This window comes from Echiichthys vipera (genome assembly GCF_963691815.1).
Source record: "Echiichthys vipera genome assembly, chromosome: 5".
Lineage (NCBI taxonomy): Eukaryota > Metazoa > Chordata > Actinopteri > Perciformes > Trachinidae > Echiichthys > Echiichthys vipera.
The window spans coordinates 28964716-28981662 of NC_139830.1; the positions used below are offsets into that span (position 1 = coordinate 28964716).

Consider the following 16947-nt stretch of genomic DNA (forward strand, 5'->3'; position numbering starts at 1 on the left):
TTCCTATCATCCCACAGTCTATACCGCTTATACCGAACACACCGACTGTGAACTACAAAAAACAATACATTTTTCTTGAATAGTGTGTTCTTTTGCAAAGGACTTATACATTTGAAAAAATTAAGCTTTTTTTAAAAAAAATGTTTACAATGTAAGCCAATGTGTACCTCGGGGAACCGACGCTCCTATGTACAGTTTTGGTCTGCAACTACTGCCGATGCTATGAATATTACTGCTTCTACTACAACCTTTTTGCTACTTATTAGTTTTAGTTTAGTTTGGAACACTCTTTCAAAATAATCAGACAGCTCTGTAGTGTAGTGGTTACAGGGCATGCTGCATCTTGTCCAATGTGCCAAAAAAATGCCCAAAAATAAGAAAGATCTCAAAACGCACATTGCTTGGACTTGCATAGGCTTAGACCTGTTAAAATGATCCACATCTTTCCAACGCTGTATTCAACACACATACATGTTACACTTCAGATGACACCTGGGATATAACCACAGTACTTGTCATCCAGGACCTAAATTCAGTTTTGAACTTCTACTTGCTGTCGAAGCCAAGGGTCCACATGGAGGTCTTGAACTATAATTTCAGAATTTTAAACTGGTTTCATAACAACGCTCCAGACCATAAGTTGCCCTTGATGCCACTCGTCTTGTGTTTTTGGCTTCAGGCTGGTGGGCACCCAGCAGTGGACCATTATGGACACTCACAGCAACAAGACCAGCTACAAACTGACCGTGCTGAAACCAGACACCACCTACCATGTCAAGGTGCTCACTCAGTGTCTCAGCAAGCTGCATAAGACCAACGAGGTGATCACAGTCAGGACACCAGAGGGCTGTGAGTATTATTAGATCATTATGACTCATATCCTCTACTTCATACTATACTTCCATACTAATTTCTCCTGATGTTAGCAGATGTGCAAGAGGAATTTAAAAATCCTGTTTGTTAGATTTCTCAAATTTATTAGCTATTATCTTGCAGTTACGGTACTTTTTTTTACAGATACAAATATTAAAACTTTATTGTCCACAAGGTAGAATTTCGGTTTCACCATGTCATCCTTTAAGTGGCGGCCGGTGGCACAGTGGTTAGAGCAGTCGCCCCATGTAAAGAGGCTGAAGGTCTCTGACCTGCGGCCCTATGCTACATGTCTTCCCCTCTCTCTCAGCCCATTTCCTGTCTGTCCTATATAATTAAGGCTTTGAAGAACTGCCAAAAAAATCATCTTTAAAAAAAAAAAAAAATGGCTACCTTAAATGCATTTGGAAATGTGATAACTATTGTCACTGACAAGTGAAACTATTATTTGTGCCTTTTCCAATAGACACAAAGTTTTATCATCCCATCTTTTCATTCTGGATGATGAATGTGTGTGTGTGTGTGTGTGTGTGTGGCGTGCAGTGCCCGACCCACCCAGGAACCTGCAGCTGACTTGTGATAACGGGGAGGACGGGACGGTCGACGTTTCCTGGAGCCCTCCTGACAAAGGACACGGCCTCATCAGAGAGTACATTGTGAGTCCTCTTCAGCTTCATTAAACTGATTCACATTTTCATTCAGTATAATTCTCAAAACAAACAAGACTCCACAGTGGGCCGTATTTATTCTGATTGGCCTTCTTGTTGCTTTTGTTCTGGAATAGACTGAGCTTTCAGACTTTCTGTCAAACACAGATGGTTTAAAGAGAGAGAGACAGCACTTTCTGTTTGTTTATACTCCTTCAGTAAGCAATCAGCTGATCATGATAATTAAGTAAATAGGTCCAAATTTCATCAATAGTGATGTACAACACACAGCTGTACTGTCACACTCCAAGACATTGTGACTTATGTATTGCACATTTCCTGTCAATTTCTTCTGCCTTAAACTGGGTGCGTGTGCGTGTGCGTGTGCGTGTGCGTGTGCGTGTGCGTGTGTGTGTGTTGTCAGGTTGAGTACAGTGAGCGAGGAGGTCTTGATTGGATGTCACAGAGATGCACCACAACCAGTACTGAGGTGAAGGAGCTGCAGCCAGACACTCTTTACAGGTTCAGGGTAAGATGCACACACACACAATCATGTCCACTGAGATAACACATGGGAAAAAAAGGTTTATAAAATGGTGTTTTCCACTATTAATATTGTTGTGATATTCCCATGTTGTATGTTTAAATGTTGGTGTTGCTGTGGCGATGTGTCCCAGGTGGCAGCAGTGACCAGTCGAGGTGTGGGCAACTGGACTGAGGTTAAATCCATCACCCCAAAGAAAGGTAAGTTGTTCCTCTCTAGAGTTGTTCAGACACCAATACCAGCATCAGAACTGCCTAAAATGCTGGTGTGGGTATCAACGAGTACACATGTCTATGTAACGATCAGCCCTGAATTGACTGTCAAACTAAATAATAAACTGAAGTTCTGTTGCATTAATTTTCTCTGTGTATTTGTTATTTTTTACAAAGGGTCTGAGCCAGATCATACAACAATATCAATTATATCACATCGCAGCTAAGCATTTCCTCCATGTTTCAACAAAATGCAGTTTAGGGAAGGCTTTTAAATGGAAGCATATCTTAAATTCAATTCAATTAAAATATCTGAGAACATACAATGCAAATGCAAATGCAATTATTAATACCGCTGCCCTTGAAAATGTAACTAAATCCCACAGAATACATTTTTTTGTCAGCCATTTGAAACACATTAAGGAGCTAAATTCCATTTTCTTCCTGTGCTGCAGCCCTGCCGCCACCCTCTGTGATCGCTGATAGCATCAGGGCCGACTCCATGAGCCTTTCATTCAGCTTCAACTCGCAGTACGACGTACGAGCCTCTCTTTACCTTTTCACTTTGCACCTTGAAAGCCTCACTGTGTCTCTATAAGCATTACTGAAGGAGCTCTTTCTGCTTTTCAAGGTGAAACAGTATATGGTGATTCTGTCCTGGCAGTTCGATACTCACGTCAAAGAGAGCAAGAACTACACAGTCGCAGAGAGGATCCTCAAAGGTACTGTGTGTGTAGGATTATTTATCTCTTTTAATCAAGTGCTCTACACATTTACTCATCTGTAAATGAGTCTACTGCTCACTTACATTGTGATGTGTGCTGACTGTTTTGCAGCTACAAACCTGACAGCAGGGACAGTATATGAGGTGGCTGTGTGGGCTCACACCAGTATAGGAGACAGTCCCACTTCCCTGTCCCATCATCAGACCATCGGCACCCAGCCAGACCGGCCCCTCCTCAAAACCCGGGCCCTCAATCAGACAGCTGTGGACTGCAGCTGGAGTATCAGCAAACCCCCTGCTCAGGTACAACAGATAGATTTGCACGTTTGGTAAATGGCATTCCAGTAGCACCTAGTAAACACAGGCAAGGACGTATCGATATGTCCCGATGCACGGACCAAAAAGAGCTGAGCAGGGTTCCTACGCAGTATGGAAAAGTATGGAATTTAATTTGAGTCCTTTGGAAAAAGGGAAAAGAGTTTGGTAATATGTTTCTGTTGTTTCCAGACTATTATCTCACTTTCTAAAATAAAAAATATTAATATATACAAATCAAAACCAGTTTACTAACGCGACACAGCCGACCTGTAGATGATATGAAACTAATCAAGCTGCTGTATAATGGTTACCATGGTTACCGTTAGCCGTGCGTCTGCGATTATTATTTATTTAATTATTTCCATACGTGTCATTTTATTTCTAATTTATTTTTATTTATCATCATCTTATTTATTTATAAGTATGTGTACTTCATCTAAAGCCAATGAAGTTCCTGGTTAATTCTCCCTCTCTACTGTTCCTGTCTGTAGAGTTACAGGTTCACAGTTATTAATTTAATTATCCATCTCTACTGTTTCTGTCTTTAGAGTTACAGGTTTAGTTATTCATTTAATTATCCATCTCTACTGTTCCTGTCTGTAGAGTTACAGGCTCACTTATTCATTTCACTGGCACACATAGTCAGAATCTAATATATGTTTTAAAAGTTGGATTTTAAAACCATTTATTTACATAATAAGCATCTAATAATTGGTATTCAGATGTTTAATATTGAATAAAAAAATCCTCAGAGAAGTCTGGAAATTTGTATCTGGAAAAGTCTGGACTTCTTAAATGAAAAATGTGTAGAAACCCTGTCTTAGACAGTCACCAAAAAGGACACAGACATAAATGTGACATTTCATTATTTATCCTACGCACCATCTCTTAGGTGTCAATATTTTCCTAGTGTAATGCTGCATTGTGTGTGTTGCCCCACTCATGAGTCAGGACCCTGCAAAGCAGTAGAAAGATCAAACTGAACGTCAGCGTCCCTCAACTCTGCCGGCAGTGTTCATGTGACACTGAAGCAACTGTCTATGTCTACTTCTGTCCATTTTCAAAGTGTTGGGCAGCAGGACAGAGCAGAGGGAAAAGGTCAGCAGTGAAGTTGTCTCGTGGCACAAGTTTACAGTGAAGGTTAAAGTTTTCCCATGAATACAGATGTCAGCGCCTCAGTATTCCCATGTCTTGCCTCTGTCTGTGGGATTTAACTGGAGAGGAACATGCAGCACGCTCTGCGCTGCCAAGTTTTCAAAATGTAAATAAATGTATTTACTTTTGTTTAGCTTGTTTTGTTGAAAAAATATTTAAGTGAAAGACTTGAAGTGTAATGGCTTTAGGTTTTATTTGAGTGTGAGTCAAAAACGTGTCTGATTCACTTGCAGTCATGATTAACAGATTGAAAAAGAAAGATAATTATACAAAATTAGCATTTTTTGTGTGTGAAAGAAATTATGGTTTTACTTCTTCACAAGTGGTTTCATTTAAAAAAAAAATACTGACATGAAACTAGCTGAAAAGGAAAATCTGTCTTTGGCTGTGCTGAAGTGCCTTTATTTTCTCCAAAATGGATCACATGTTCCATATCTGAAAATGAAACTTTGATATTGGGGCGGCTGTGGCTCAGTGGAAGAGTGGGTTGTCCTCCATTTGAAAGATTGATTCGATCCCCAGCTCCTCTGGTCTGCATGTCAGAGTGTCCTTGGGCAAGACACTGAACCCTGAATTGCTCCCCGTGCTGCACATGGGTATGTAAATGTGGTGCGAATGGTTAGATCAGATTAGATGGTCTGTAGATGTCCACTGCCATCAGTGTGAATGTCTGTGTGAAGGGGTGAATGTGACAAGAAGTGTGAAAGCGCCTTGAGTAGTCAGAAGACTAGAAAGGCGCTTTATAAGTACAAGTACAAGTCCATATTGTATTATAAAGACCAACTCACTCACCAAAGAACCCTTTACTGAACCATTTTACTGAGTAGACATCTGACCTTTATATTTCTTTATTTGTCGTGTGTGTGTGTGTTTGTATGTGTGTGTAGGTGTATGGTGTGTTTTATGCCACCTCCTTTCTGGACCTGTACCGCAGCCCTCGTATGGTCAGCACCACTTCTCTCACCCTGATAGTCAACGTAGAGAGTGATGAACAGTATCTCTTCCTTGTGAGTCTTCTCAACATCCTGCCAACTTCCACTTCTATTACTCCCTGTTGTACATTTGATGATAGAGAGCCATCATGATGGTAATGTCTGTGGTCTGCCTCCAGGTGCGTGCTGTCTCTCCCTTCCTGGGTCCTCCCTCTGATTACTCTGTGGTGAAAATGATTCCCAACGAGAGGCTGCCACCCAGGAACCTCCATCGTGTGCGGGTAGACAAGACGCAGGCCACGCTGAAGTGGCAGCCACCCTACGACACCCCAAACAAACCTCTGGTACGACACTGTCTCATGTTACTGTGATGGTGATACGGGACGATAAGCTTCAGGATTGGGATCTGTGGTGCAAATGCTGATAATTCCACCTGTGCCGATAGGTGCCTTTAGACTTGAATTGGTTTATTTTGAAGCCTCTCACCGTAACGCATTATTATTATTATTATTATTATTATTATTATTTATCACTTTGAATAGAGTTAATAGTTTGTATCAATTACCTGTCTAATACTCAACCATTAGTAAATGAGTTACTCCTACTCACATTTTATAGCTAATGATTACTTAATTGAGAAACAAGTGTGGGCGAATCAGGAATGACTTGATTATCGATGAATGCTTAATAAATACTTCCCTAATAATTCCTAATGGAGGACTATGTGGTATATAATGAGTCACTGGAGAGCAGACTGGGAGATCTTCTATTAATGAATCATTAAGTAATGATAAGTATCTGTGAATCAATCATACTGACCACTTTCCTCATGAGTCCTTCCTGATTAACTCTGAACCAGCTGCTGCGCTGCACAAAACTACTAACGGCCCAATTATTATTAATAATTTAAACATTAGCTACAATTACAATTTTTGTGTGCCCCTAAGGAGTATTTACTTACCTCATAACTGCATGATTATTTTATGATTACTTACGCTTTTTGTGTCCCTTTCTGTAGTAACACATCATTATTTATTATAAAGTGCTCCATTAGGAATTATTAGTAAAGTACCTATTAATGATTATGTTTCTAAATTAACTAATCATTAACTAATTATGGGCTTCTCTATAAAGAATCTGATTGGGAGTTACTCTAACTATTCACTAACATTTCCTCATTCATTCCTCATTTGTTCCTCGGTAACTACAAAGGATTTTAGTAGTGCTACCAAATCATGTTTTGATGCACCCAAATTTACCCAGCTCTATCATCTGCTATGATGATATACTTCATCATGACCATATGTGTTTTTGTGGTGGTGTCTCCCTGCCCTCTCTCTGGCCGTCTGTGTATCTGCAGACATATGCCATCCACGTGCGGGATGTGATCCGCAAGGAGGAGCGGGACTACAAGCTGACCACCCAGAACAACACAGTAGAGTACCTGCTGAAAGGCCTGGAGCCCGGAGGACGCTACAGCATCTCTGTCCGCCTGCGCAACATGACCAAGGAGGCCAGCTTCACTCTCAGCACAGGTATACTCACAGCTCTCATTTAGCTTCATTTGAACTGTCCACCATACAGCCTGGGAATGTGCAACACAACTTATTGTTCATTCTGAAATGAGCATTAAATTAATTCACCCTTTGCTAAGTCATGCCCCCCTTTGCTACTGTTGCTGTGGCTGTCACTGCACACATGAAAGTCATATAAAGAGATTTTGAATATGCACATAAAGTCTACATTCATGGTTTTGTGCTAAAAGACTGAGGCTTAAGTTGCATGTCAAAGACAAAAAGTCAGCATCAGATAGCCTCACCAGGTACAATCCATGTAGAATACATATAAATGAGTAGCACTGTCCTTGTATTGTACTGCAGAAGTAGTTAACTTTAGTATGAAAGTGGAGTAATTAATGTTATTTCCTTCTAACATGGCCCTGTTTTGGTGCATAGCTTAATATGGGAAAACATTTTTGAACAAGCAACAAAAAGTTGACATTTTTGCTGTATTGTTTTGTATGATCAAATCTTTACATATTTTATAAAAGAAAAGCTTTTGAGAATGAAGATGAATATATGTAAGGGTAAATGCCCGACAAGGTGTCGTGGATCAGGAATGGAGGGGGAGGCCGGAACCGTCTGACACGCAGCTAACTCCAATTCCCTGACAACACCTGAGGGTTTGTTTAGGGGGGTGGGGGGTTGGGGATGTCTTTCAGAAGCAGAGGAGGAAAACACACCGCCGTATTAAACTGCAGTCAACCCCTGTAGGGGGCAAGACAAGCTAGCTATACATCCATGCCATCATCCCCAAATCAATATCAAAATTTTCACAGATGATGATAATACTGTACTACGGGCATTTTCATTTAATTAAGAGCATTAATTTAGGACGCTGAACAGACAGTTTCACCGGAACTTCTAAGTAAGTTTATTTTACCACATTTCAATAGACACCCAGCAGCCAATCAGAATTAAGTATTCATCCAGACCATGTATGTACAAACGGATCATGTTTTTTTAAAAACACATGCCATGGCCCTGTATGTATTTGGAAGTGTGTTTCTGATTGTTTTGTACCGCTGCTACGATGACCTAATTTCCCCTCGGGGATAAATAAAGTTATCTATCAGTCTATCAAAGATATATGTCTTAAAGAAACATTCTCCCTCTGCTGCAGTTCCTCTTCCGGCTCCCGAAGCTCTGAAAATCTTGACAGAGAAAGACCATGTGTTTCTCTTCTGGAAGAGTCTGGCTGTCAGAGAGAAGGGCTTTAATGAGAGCAGGGTGAGACACCAGTGATCCACAGGCTAATAACCTTTTTACATAATGTTTTGGTTGGGCTGGATATGAGTATCTACCACTGTACATTTCAGGATCATGTTCAATCGTTTAAACGTTTTATACTTCTAAAGAATAAGTATCTTCAAATGCAGTCAGTATAGCTAATAATAGTCCAAAAGAAGAACGTTTGTAATTCTTCGAAGTTCTGTGGTTTAAATGTCCTCCATTAACTTGTATTTGCTGTTTACAGGGTTATGAGGTACATGTGTATGACAGTGTGACCAACCAGACGTCCTACCTGGGGAACACCACAGAGACCTATTTCCGCATCAGCAGCCTGTTGTTGGGACACAACTACACTTTCTCTGTGCAGGCCCGCTGCCTGCTCAGTGGTCAGCTATGTGGGGAACCAGCACTTCTGCTCTTTAACCAGCTGACAGCAGGTAGTGGAACACACACGCACGCACGCACACACACACACACATACTTTGAAATGCTGTGAGCTCTAGCAAAAATCACAGGTTTGAAAAAAAAAAAAAAACTTGCTTTTCCACTTAATCTGTACATGTTACTTTTCCACCTGTACAGGGGCCAGTGATGCGTCCCGCAGTGAGGGCCACTCAGGAGACATGGCTGCAGTGGTGGTCCCAGTCCTCTTCCTGCTGCTGCTGGGGGTGTGCGGTGGGATGGTGGCACTCTACCTCAGACACCGCCGACTGCAGAACAATTTTACCGCCTTCGCAAACTCTCATTACAACTCCCGCCTGGGCTCTGCCATCTTCTCCTCCGGAGATGAACTAGGTGAGACAATTCAAATACATGTGTTGCTGTGCACCAGTGCTGCTAGGGGTGTACATAACATTAAGAGTTGGGTTTGTAACTTGGTTTTGGGGTTGAAGTTTGGTGTCTTCAACACAACAGGGAAACTACGGAGAACCTAAAGTCGCGTAAAGTTATATTTTTTTATCTTCAAGTTATTATCTTATGTGCTTGTTCCCACAAGATGAATAAAAACTGGCATGTACTGGCATATTGTCAAAAAGTAAAAAATATTATAATATATATAATATAAAGTAAAAAATATCAGTAATACTTTAAAAAAAGATAATTTAACCTTTATTTAACCAGGAGTAAAGACTAATCAGCACAAATCAAACTGTTACGGACTTAAACAAAAATGCAACAGTTTAAAAGGAAAGCAAAGAACAAAGAAGTCAGATGTGCCTGCTTCAAAGTAAATGACAGCTAAGCTTTTTCACGTACCACTCTGACCTGTTATTGATAATCCCTGAGCTAGGCTGCAGCTTGTGCTACTTTATACAGGACTTAGTGAAGCACATTGTAAATGGGCTCAAGCACTTTGACCGTATGCTTTAATTCAGTATTCTCTTCGACTGGCTGCAGTCACAGTGATAACACTCCATGGCATTAATTATTGCTCTGGCACAGTGTGACTCTGCAGCAGGAGGCTGCCTGAACCTGAACTCCGTGGGGAGAAGGATTCGCCCTACAGTCTGTTTTCCAGTCAACACATTCGGGTGATGCAGTCAAAAATGCAACGTGTGAAGTGTATCCACAGGCGTACTTGACTTTAGTTAAACAATGTTGACAACAAATACTTGTACGTTAAACTTAGCTAACCAGGCTTAACCAACTAGCATGCTATGGCTGGTAGACTGTTTCAGTGCCAAAACGTGTTGTGTGGATCCATAAATCTAAGAGGTGCTGCTGTCTGAAACTAAAGGAAGACACATGGTTTATGACTAAAGACACTTACAGCCAAAACACTTTTTATGGTTTAGTTTTATGACACTATTGTTTGCAATCAGTCTAAATCACTGTTAACGTGACTTTAAGTTAAAATGTTATTCACCTGTCTGTAAAACCAAAGTACCACAAAGACTCTTTATGATTCTGTTTCTCGTGTTCAGCTGGGATCTTGATTACTGTTGAAAGGCTTTTATATATTGTTGAAAACATTTGCCACCCTCTCAATTCTGGCAATGTTGGAATTATATGCAGGAGTATCTAGAGCTGTCTGTTCACTTTTAACAACACTATCACTTTTGCTACTTCAGGTTTGATAATAAATGGTATTTACATGTTAACGTTTCGCCTCGTACAGGATGCACTTGGTGAACACAGTAGAGCCCTTATCCTAATTATCATAATTTCCCAAATGTCTGTATCAATACTGAACTTCACTGCAGAAACCCTTCATTTTGTGTTCGCTAAGTATTCTCATATCTTGGAGGAAAACTGCTGTGGAGATGTTGTTTGACAGATAAATGTTTAGTGTGAATTTAAAAAGGCACACTATATATTTACCATTTGGAAACCATGGAGACATCACATGTCATATCAAAAGAGAAAGATAGAATCTCACAATTTAGACAACCTCATTGGGTATCATGATTTCGATATATATGATTTCATCACAATACGATTCCGTTGAAAGACTAATGACAAATGATCATATCAAAGGCCTCGTCTGTAACCCTCAGAACAACCCTAATCCTGCACCACCTCCACCTGTGCACCTCTGTGTCTGAGGTTGTTGTGATTTTTGGCCACAATACCATACTGTAACAAACTAAAATTAAAACACTGACATAATAGCACTTTATGAGGGTGAACTGGTAATCGGTTTAGCAAACAGTCGCCTACACATCCAGTAGACACAAGAAACATTAGCGTTCATTTGATCTTGTGTTTATGACAGCACTTATGAATCCAAGTCGAAATGTTAGGTCTCCAACGACTCTGCTACGTGTTAGCTGTTAGCTGCTTCATTATGTTAACAAGCTAGTCGCTAACTAGCTAACTGTCTGTTTATCTGAGCTCTACGATGTGCATCGTCACTGTGATCCATTAAAATGAAAAATAGATTAGTGCAGCTTTAGCTCCTACAGAAGAGACATTCTCTTAAAATTCCTCTTTCTTCTCTTTGTTTCCTCTCAAGGTGATGATGATGAAGATGCTCCCATGATCAGCGGCTTCTCAGACGACGTTCCTATGGTCATAGCATAGCAAGACATCCCTCCATTACCTATCACTCTCTTCCCTTCTTACTTTCTCCCCCACTCCCCTTTACTCCCCGTCAGCGTCGCCATACGGCGGCGTGAAGAGGAAACAGACAGAATCGTCGCCTACCCAAATCCGTTGATGGGAAACCACCCCGATTCGCAGGAAACATGAAGAAAAATGGAAAGGTGTAAAGAGAGAAAGAGATATTTTTCAAATATACGATGCACTTTTTTTGGATGCGCAATAACTTATTTTTTATAATATTAAATATATATATATAGGGTCAAAAAAGGACTGTGAGGAAGAGGTGGACACTGAAGCAAACTGTGAAGGATTTGAGTTTATCGAGCACGCCAGGGAAAGAGAGACCCTATTTGTAATACAAACTCACTATCCATAGAAGCGGTTCATTGCTTAAAGCCAAAATAAGCATCCAGAGACTGGAATAAAGAATGCAAAAAACACAAACCTAGTAAACAATACGGATATATGACAATGCTGTATACAGTATGTACAATTAGAACATATATGCTCCGAAATGGTTACATATTTTGGTAAAAGTACAATGTGTACTATAGCAGTATATGTAACATTGGTGCCCCGTGTGAGGCAGGTGGAAGAGCTAACTGTGCACCATATTTCATCATTTACACAATCTGAAGTGTTTGTCTATTTGAATGATCACCAGTTTGGAAACTGTTGACCCTCAGCGCGGCCAAACAGCTCAGCGATTGGATTGACCAATAGCACCATGTAGTGACCTCATAGATACACCTTTATTTTCCATCACCAGCACACTGTTGTATGTCTGTATGTAGAGGCAACACATGTTCCATGATAGGGGAATATTCCTGGGGGGGGGGAAGCACCCCTCACAGCATTGTCTGACCTATTTGTAAATATTGGCTTTTAATATGTCCTCTCCTTGTAATGCTGCACCATATCATTCTGAAAAATGTGTTTTTTTTGTTTGTTTTTTAAAAATCGTTCAGGGCCACAAATTATCGTCCCCTGCATTTTGCCATAGCTGTAGTAATAGAGGAAGTGGGTTCTCAGGGAACTGTGTCAGAGCGGACACTAGTGCAGCACCACCATCACCACCATGGCTTAGGCAGCACGGTCTATCTACTGTTGAATAGGTACAGAAACCATTGAAGAGGTACTGGATCAGCTGTGGGTGGATTGACTGGCAGACACAGATTGTCAGTAGTTTTGATAAAGAGTCGTGTTCACCGTATTTAAAGGGCTGATTCAAACAAAACAAACGTGTTTTACCTTACCTGTAGTAGAATCAAACTTTAAAATATGTCTGAGAACAGTTTTCTTGCTACTTGAGATTGTTTTTTATTGGGACTACTTTATGCTTATCCAGAATAAGCTCCTGGTCACACCAGGAATCTGCTGATTATTTTCTTGACTAAATGTCTTGTTTTTTTAGTCCAAAATCCAAAGATATTCAGTTTGAGATTATATAAAACACAGAAAATCAGGAAATCTCAATATTTGAGAGGCTGAAAACAGTCAGTATCACTAGATTATCAGAATAGTTGGCAGTTATTTTCTTCTCTTTCTATCTAATTGCTAAAGCTAGCCGGTGTTATGCTATTTAGCTGGTCATGTGCTAGCACAAGTCAACCAAGTAAGTAATCCAGCTAGCAAAAAACAAATGTATTTTTAAAAGTATGCCAGCTAGCTACAGAAGTAGCATGCTAGTTAGGTTTGTCACTAGCCAGACAAAAAGTTAGCTTTCTAGCTCTCTTTCACTTTTAATATTTTTTAATACTTTTAAAATAAACTTTGTCAACTAAATGTTTTACAATGATACAAAAGTGCGTATCATTTGGAATACATCTTTAGAATGTCGGTAAAATCTATTCTCTTAAAGCTTGGTTCTAACGATGGTTTGCAATTGGTCAATGGTGGGAAAAGTCACCATTGACGCTACGCAACCACTCAGTATGGACTTTAAGGCTACTAACATTTATTTCCATTGTTGATCAGCTCTTGATCATTTTTTGATCTCCCACAGTGCAAGTGTCTTGTTTTGTCCGACAAACGATCCAAAATTCTGTTTACAATTCTATAAAACAGAAAAGGGGTAGGCCTAAGTACTGTGGATGTAAAATGACTTAAATGATGATTCTAAAAAAAAAAATCCTAATATTGAGCGATTTATTTGCGCTCATTCACCTTGTCGACTTATTCAATTTGCGAATCCACTGATTGCAAAGTTCCATTATAATGAATAGATTTTTGGAGTGAAAATTGTCAGTTAGAAATGCTGGTGTGACAGGGACACTTTTCTGGGAAAAAAGAGGTTTCTGTGGAAGTCTTCGAATTCAATTGTTTCATCCTGTCGGCGCCACAAATGAAAATTTAGCTCCCCCTCAGTGTACTGATGTGGAGTCTGAGAGAACCGATCTGCAAACTTGGTCGGATGAAACCAAAATTAGGTGCATGGCTGGACACTACCAGGGGTTTGTGACAAAACATGTTTTTTTTTGTAATTCGGATGGTTCCTTTAAGTACCAGTAGGTAGTACCAGTTGTATAAAGAGAATTTAACTGTTGCACGTAAATGTATGGACAGAAAAACACATTCTTGGGAGTCATCGTCTTTGTTGTGCTCCCGCGCCCCTCACCTGACTCTGTACTGTAGTCCATTAACTGATATTTGTGTTTTGCCTCTCGGCTTGAGCCATTTGATCTGATGGTGTTCTGCTTTCTATTGACCTTGTTTTGTTTGTAAATATGTCTTCATGAATGTATTTTATATCTGTACTTTTAAGGTACTGTCCCAGCTCATTATGCTACTCTCAACACCTGTGAAGTTAATGCACACACTCTGGTTTCACCCTCGCTACAGTCAATCTGTAGCCCAATCCACTGTGGACAACAGACTTTCTGTTGTTACTCTGTGGACTGGCTTCTGCAGACGTATCTTAAGGTGTTACAGCCCGAGCCCAATTCACCAACCCAGAGCAACAAACCATTTTTGTCAGCAAGAGCCCAGATATTTTCTGCATTTATTTATTCCATCATCTCATCCTTCCCCTGATCATTGAACAGTGTCTGTACTGACATTTGAGGTTTCCTCAAGACTTCAGCTTGATTCCACGCAGCTCTTCACCCTGATCATGACGTACTTTGTTCGGTTTTCTTGGCCTTAAAAACAGATTTCTGGCATTAATGCTGTTTTTTTGCTCTGTGGACTTTCTGTTTTGCCACATAATGCCTTATTAGAATACATTGGGTTTCTATGTAATGTACTGTTTGTATGATAGAACACAAGTGCACACGCATGCATGCATACACACAGTGACACACACACACACAAACACACACACACACACCCGACTCATACACAAGGCTAAGGAGGAAGAAGAGGAGGTTACTGTTTGGGCATTTGGTTAATTTTGTCAGATCACTGCTCCCTTCTGAGTCGGCTGCTATGAGCCAGCCCCTTAGTCTCTTTTTAGTCAGGTTTTTACACATGTACAAAGTATAATTATTGGTTATTATGTGACTGTTTGCTCCCCACTTGTCTTAATGTTGACTCTTGTCAAATAGTTTGCTTCAAAATGTTGTTTGGCACGGTTTGATCATGTTGGACATGGCCATGTTTGAAGATATTAATGTCTTGCTTGCTTATCTCTGAGGTTGCAAGAATAATGAGAGGTTTGGAGGAACAGTGTGAGGTGTTTTAAAAACCACTTGTACTGAATAAACTTGCTGAAAATCAAACTGCCATCTCTTTCTTTTATCGTCTAAGGGGAGGTCAGTAAAAGACGTCAAAATGAAATAAACGGATGTGTTTTCTTTTAGAGGGATGTCGAGAGAAGATATGGGGTCATGTATGTTGAGTGATCCGGTCTCAGAGCGTCTTAGTGCATTCATAACTGTACTTAGAGCAGTTTGTTATCTGATAGAGGGAGGGAGGGATGTCCAGACAATGAGTTTTACACTAATTTATTAAATTTAAATGTATTATACAACTCAAAGTAAAAAGATACAAATATAAAATGTGTCAATCCTTTCCTCATTCTGTCTTTGAATGGTGAATTAGTTAATATTAAAATGGAATTTTGATTTTAAATATAACATATTATTCTATCTATGTTTCATATTCCATCTCAATTTTTTTTTTTAAATCCGCTTTCACGTTTATATAAACTTTCCATTCTAGGTCCCAACTTAAATATTACATGAAGTCCAACCCACAGAGCAGCAGCTAAGGGTTGGGATTGGCTAACTGCTTTGTGTTTGCAGGAGACTAACTAACCAGAGCTCCTGCTAAGAAACCTGAACTAGTGGTGGCTCAGTGGTTATATATATGCAGAGGCTAAAAGTCCTGGACGCAGAGGCCCTTTGCTGCAGGTTGCCCGTGCTCGCTCTCTCAATTACTGTCAACCTCTAGCTGTTCTATAAATAAAGACCTGAAAAGGCCAAAAAAGAAACCTGAAACATGTCACATATATTTTTTTAATCCCATACCAACTGTTATTTAAAACTTATATCCAAATAAAATGCAGGCTTGAATTGTCTTTACCACAATCCTGACCGTTTGAAACAATACTATAACTTTACCACTCCCCCCAAACAAAACAAACAGTCTGAGAACCCATCTTTACTACTACTCATCTACTTGTCATGACAAAGGCGTACACTTAGTTTCATCTTATCTGGACATGATATTTATTTGTTAAACAAATGTTTTATTCTTTACGTATCGAGAGTGAAGGTTCACAGTTCCACCTATATGATTATCTTCATGTCAAATACTAAGAAGACTGCCTTTTGATTCAACAGCTCCCTCAAGTGGGTAAAAGATGGCACTGAACCGGGTTAAACAACTAAAGAAAAGCAGGAGAAATAGAATAGAAATACTTCATTAATTGCAGTGTAACAGCAGCATTACACACAGACACATCAAAGCAGTGATATAAGAATACAGTATAAAGGATACCTAAAGGAATAAAATGTATAAATAAGCAGACTAATTGTACTGCAAATGTAAACATGTAATAATCTAAAGTGCAGTTTATTGCATGTAGGAATTGTGTTTGACACCACTGGACTGCACAGCACACCGATTACACTGCCGGAACACCATAGAATCCTAAGCGAATAGCATTTAAAGTATAAACTGTAAATTGTGCCAACAAATCAAGCCAGTCTCTTGCTTCAACAGAAGTGAGCTCAGACTTTAAATCTTTGATCCATTACAAACTCACAAAGTTCTCTTGACTTGTGTTCTTTAGTTGGACAATGCAGGGAAACGATTTACTTTCACTTTATCTTTCACAATGTAAGATCTCACAATATGTTACATTAAATAAACTTTTCTTTTGATGTGAATTAACTTTGTGACATTTAAATAGTTTATTATCACTTCCAAAACATATTATGGTGTCAGATGACTAAATGTCCAGTAGATTGGTCAAACTAACTTCTTTAGAAACATTGTTAGCTTTTGGGGATCGGTGTCTCTAGATCGGTCCATGGGGACTGGAAACTGGCACTGCCATGGTGCCAGTAGGTCCTGTTTGTGCACTGTGTCTGTGTGTGACGTGAAAAAATAACAAAAGAGTAAACCATTTCTCCTCGAGGTACTAATAAAGGTATGCATTCTTTGTTCATTGCTTTTAAGCATGCAGTGCATTGAGATTAAAACTGTTGAGAAATCCTTCTTTTCTGTCTTTTTATAAACATGTCTCAGAGGAGTTGCCT

At 39.7% G+C, this 16947-nt stretch overlaps 1 protein-coding gene across 1 annotated transcript in view; it reads left to right on the forward strand.

Moving 5' to 3' along the window:
• The window catches only part of sorl1 (sortilin-related receptor, L(DLR class) A repeats containing), a 104409-nt gene extending 89484 nt beyond the window's left edge, over nucleotides 1–14925 (forward strand). Inside the window, exons 35-48 of the mRNA XM_083913918.1 lie at nucleotides 680–849; nucleotides 1417–1529; nucleotides 1945–2049; nucleotides 2198–2264; nucleotides 2732–2814; nucleotides 2908–2998; nucleotides 3113–3303; nucleotides 5361–5480; nucleotides 5585–5749; nucleotides 6766–6940; nucleotides 8088–8194; nucleotides 8442–8634; nucleotides 8780–8992; nucleotides 11154–14925. Coding sequence (XP_083770044.1) covers nucleotides 680–849; nucleotides 1417–1529; nucleotides 1945–2049; nucleotides 2198–2264; nucleotides 2732–2814; nucleotides 2908–2998; nucleotides 3113–3303; nucleotides 5361–5480; nucleotides 5585–5749; nucleotides 6766–6940; nucleotides 8088–8194; nucleotides 8442–8634; nucleotides 8780–8992; nucleotides 11154–11221 — 1861 coding nt within the window. The 3' untranslated portion in view covers nucleotides 11222–14925. The remainder of the gene's footprint in view (nucleotides 1–679; nucleotides 850–1416; nucleotides 1530–1944; nucleotides 2050–2197; nucleotides 2265–2731; nucleotides 2815–2907; nucleotides 2999–3112; nucleotides 3304–5360; nucleotides 5481–5584; nucleotides 5750–6765; nucleotides 6941–8087; nucleotides 8195–8441; nucleotides 8635–8779; nucleotides 8993–11153) is intronic.
• Nucleotides 14926–16947: the final 2022 nt, after the last annotated feature.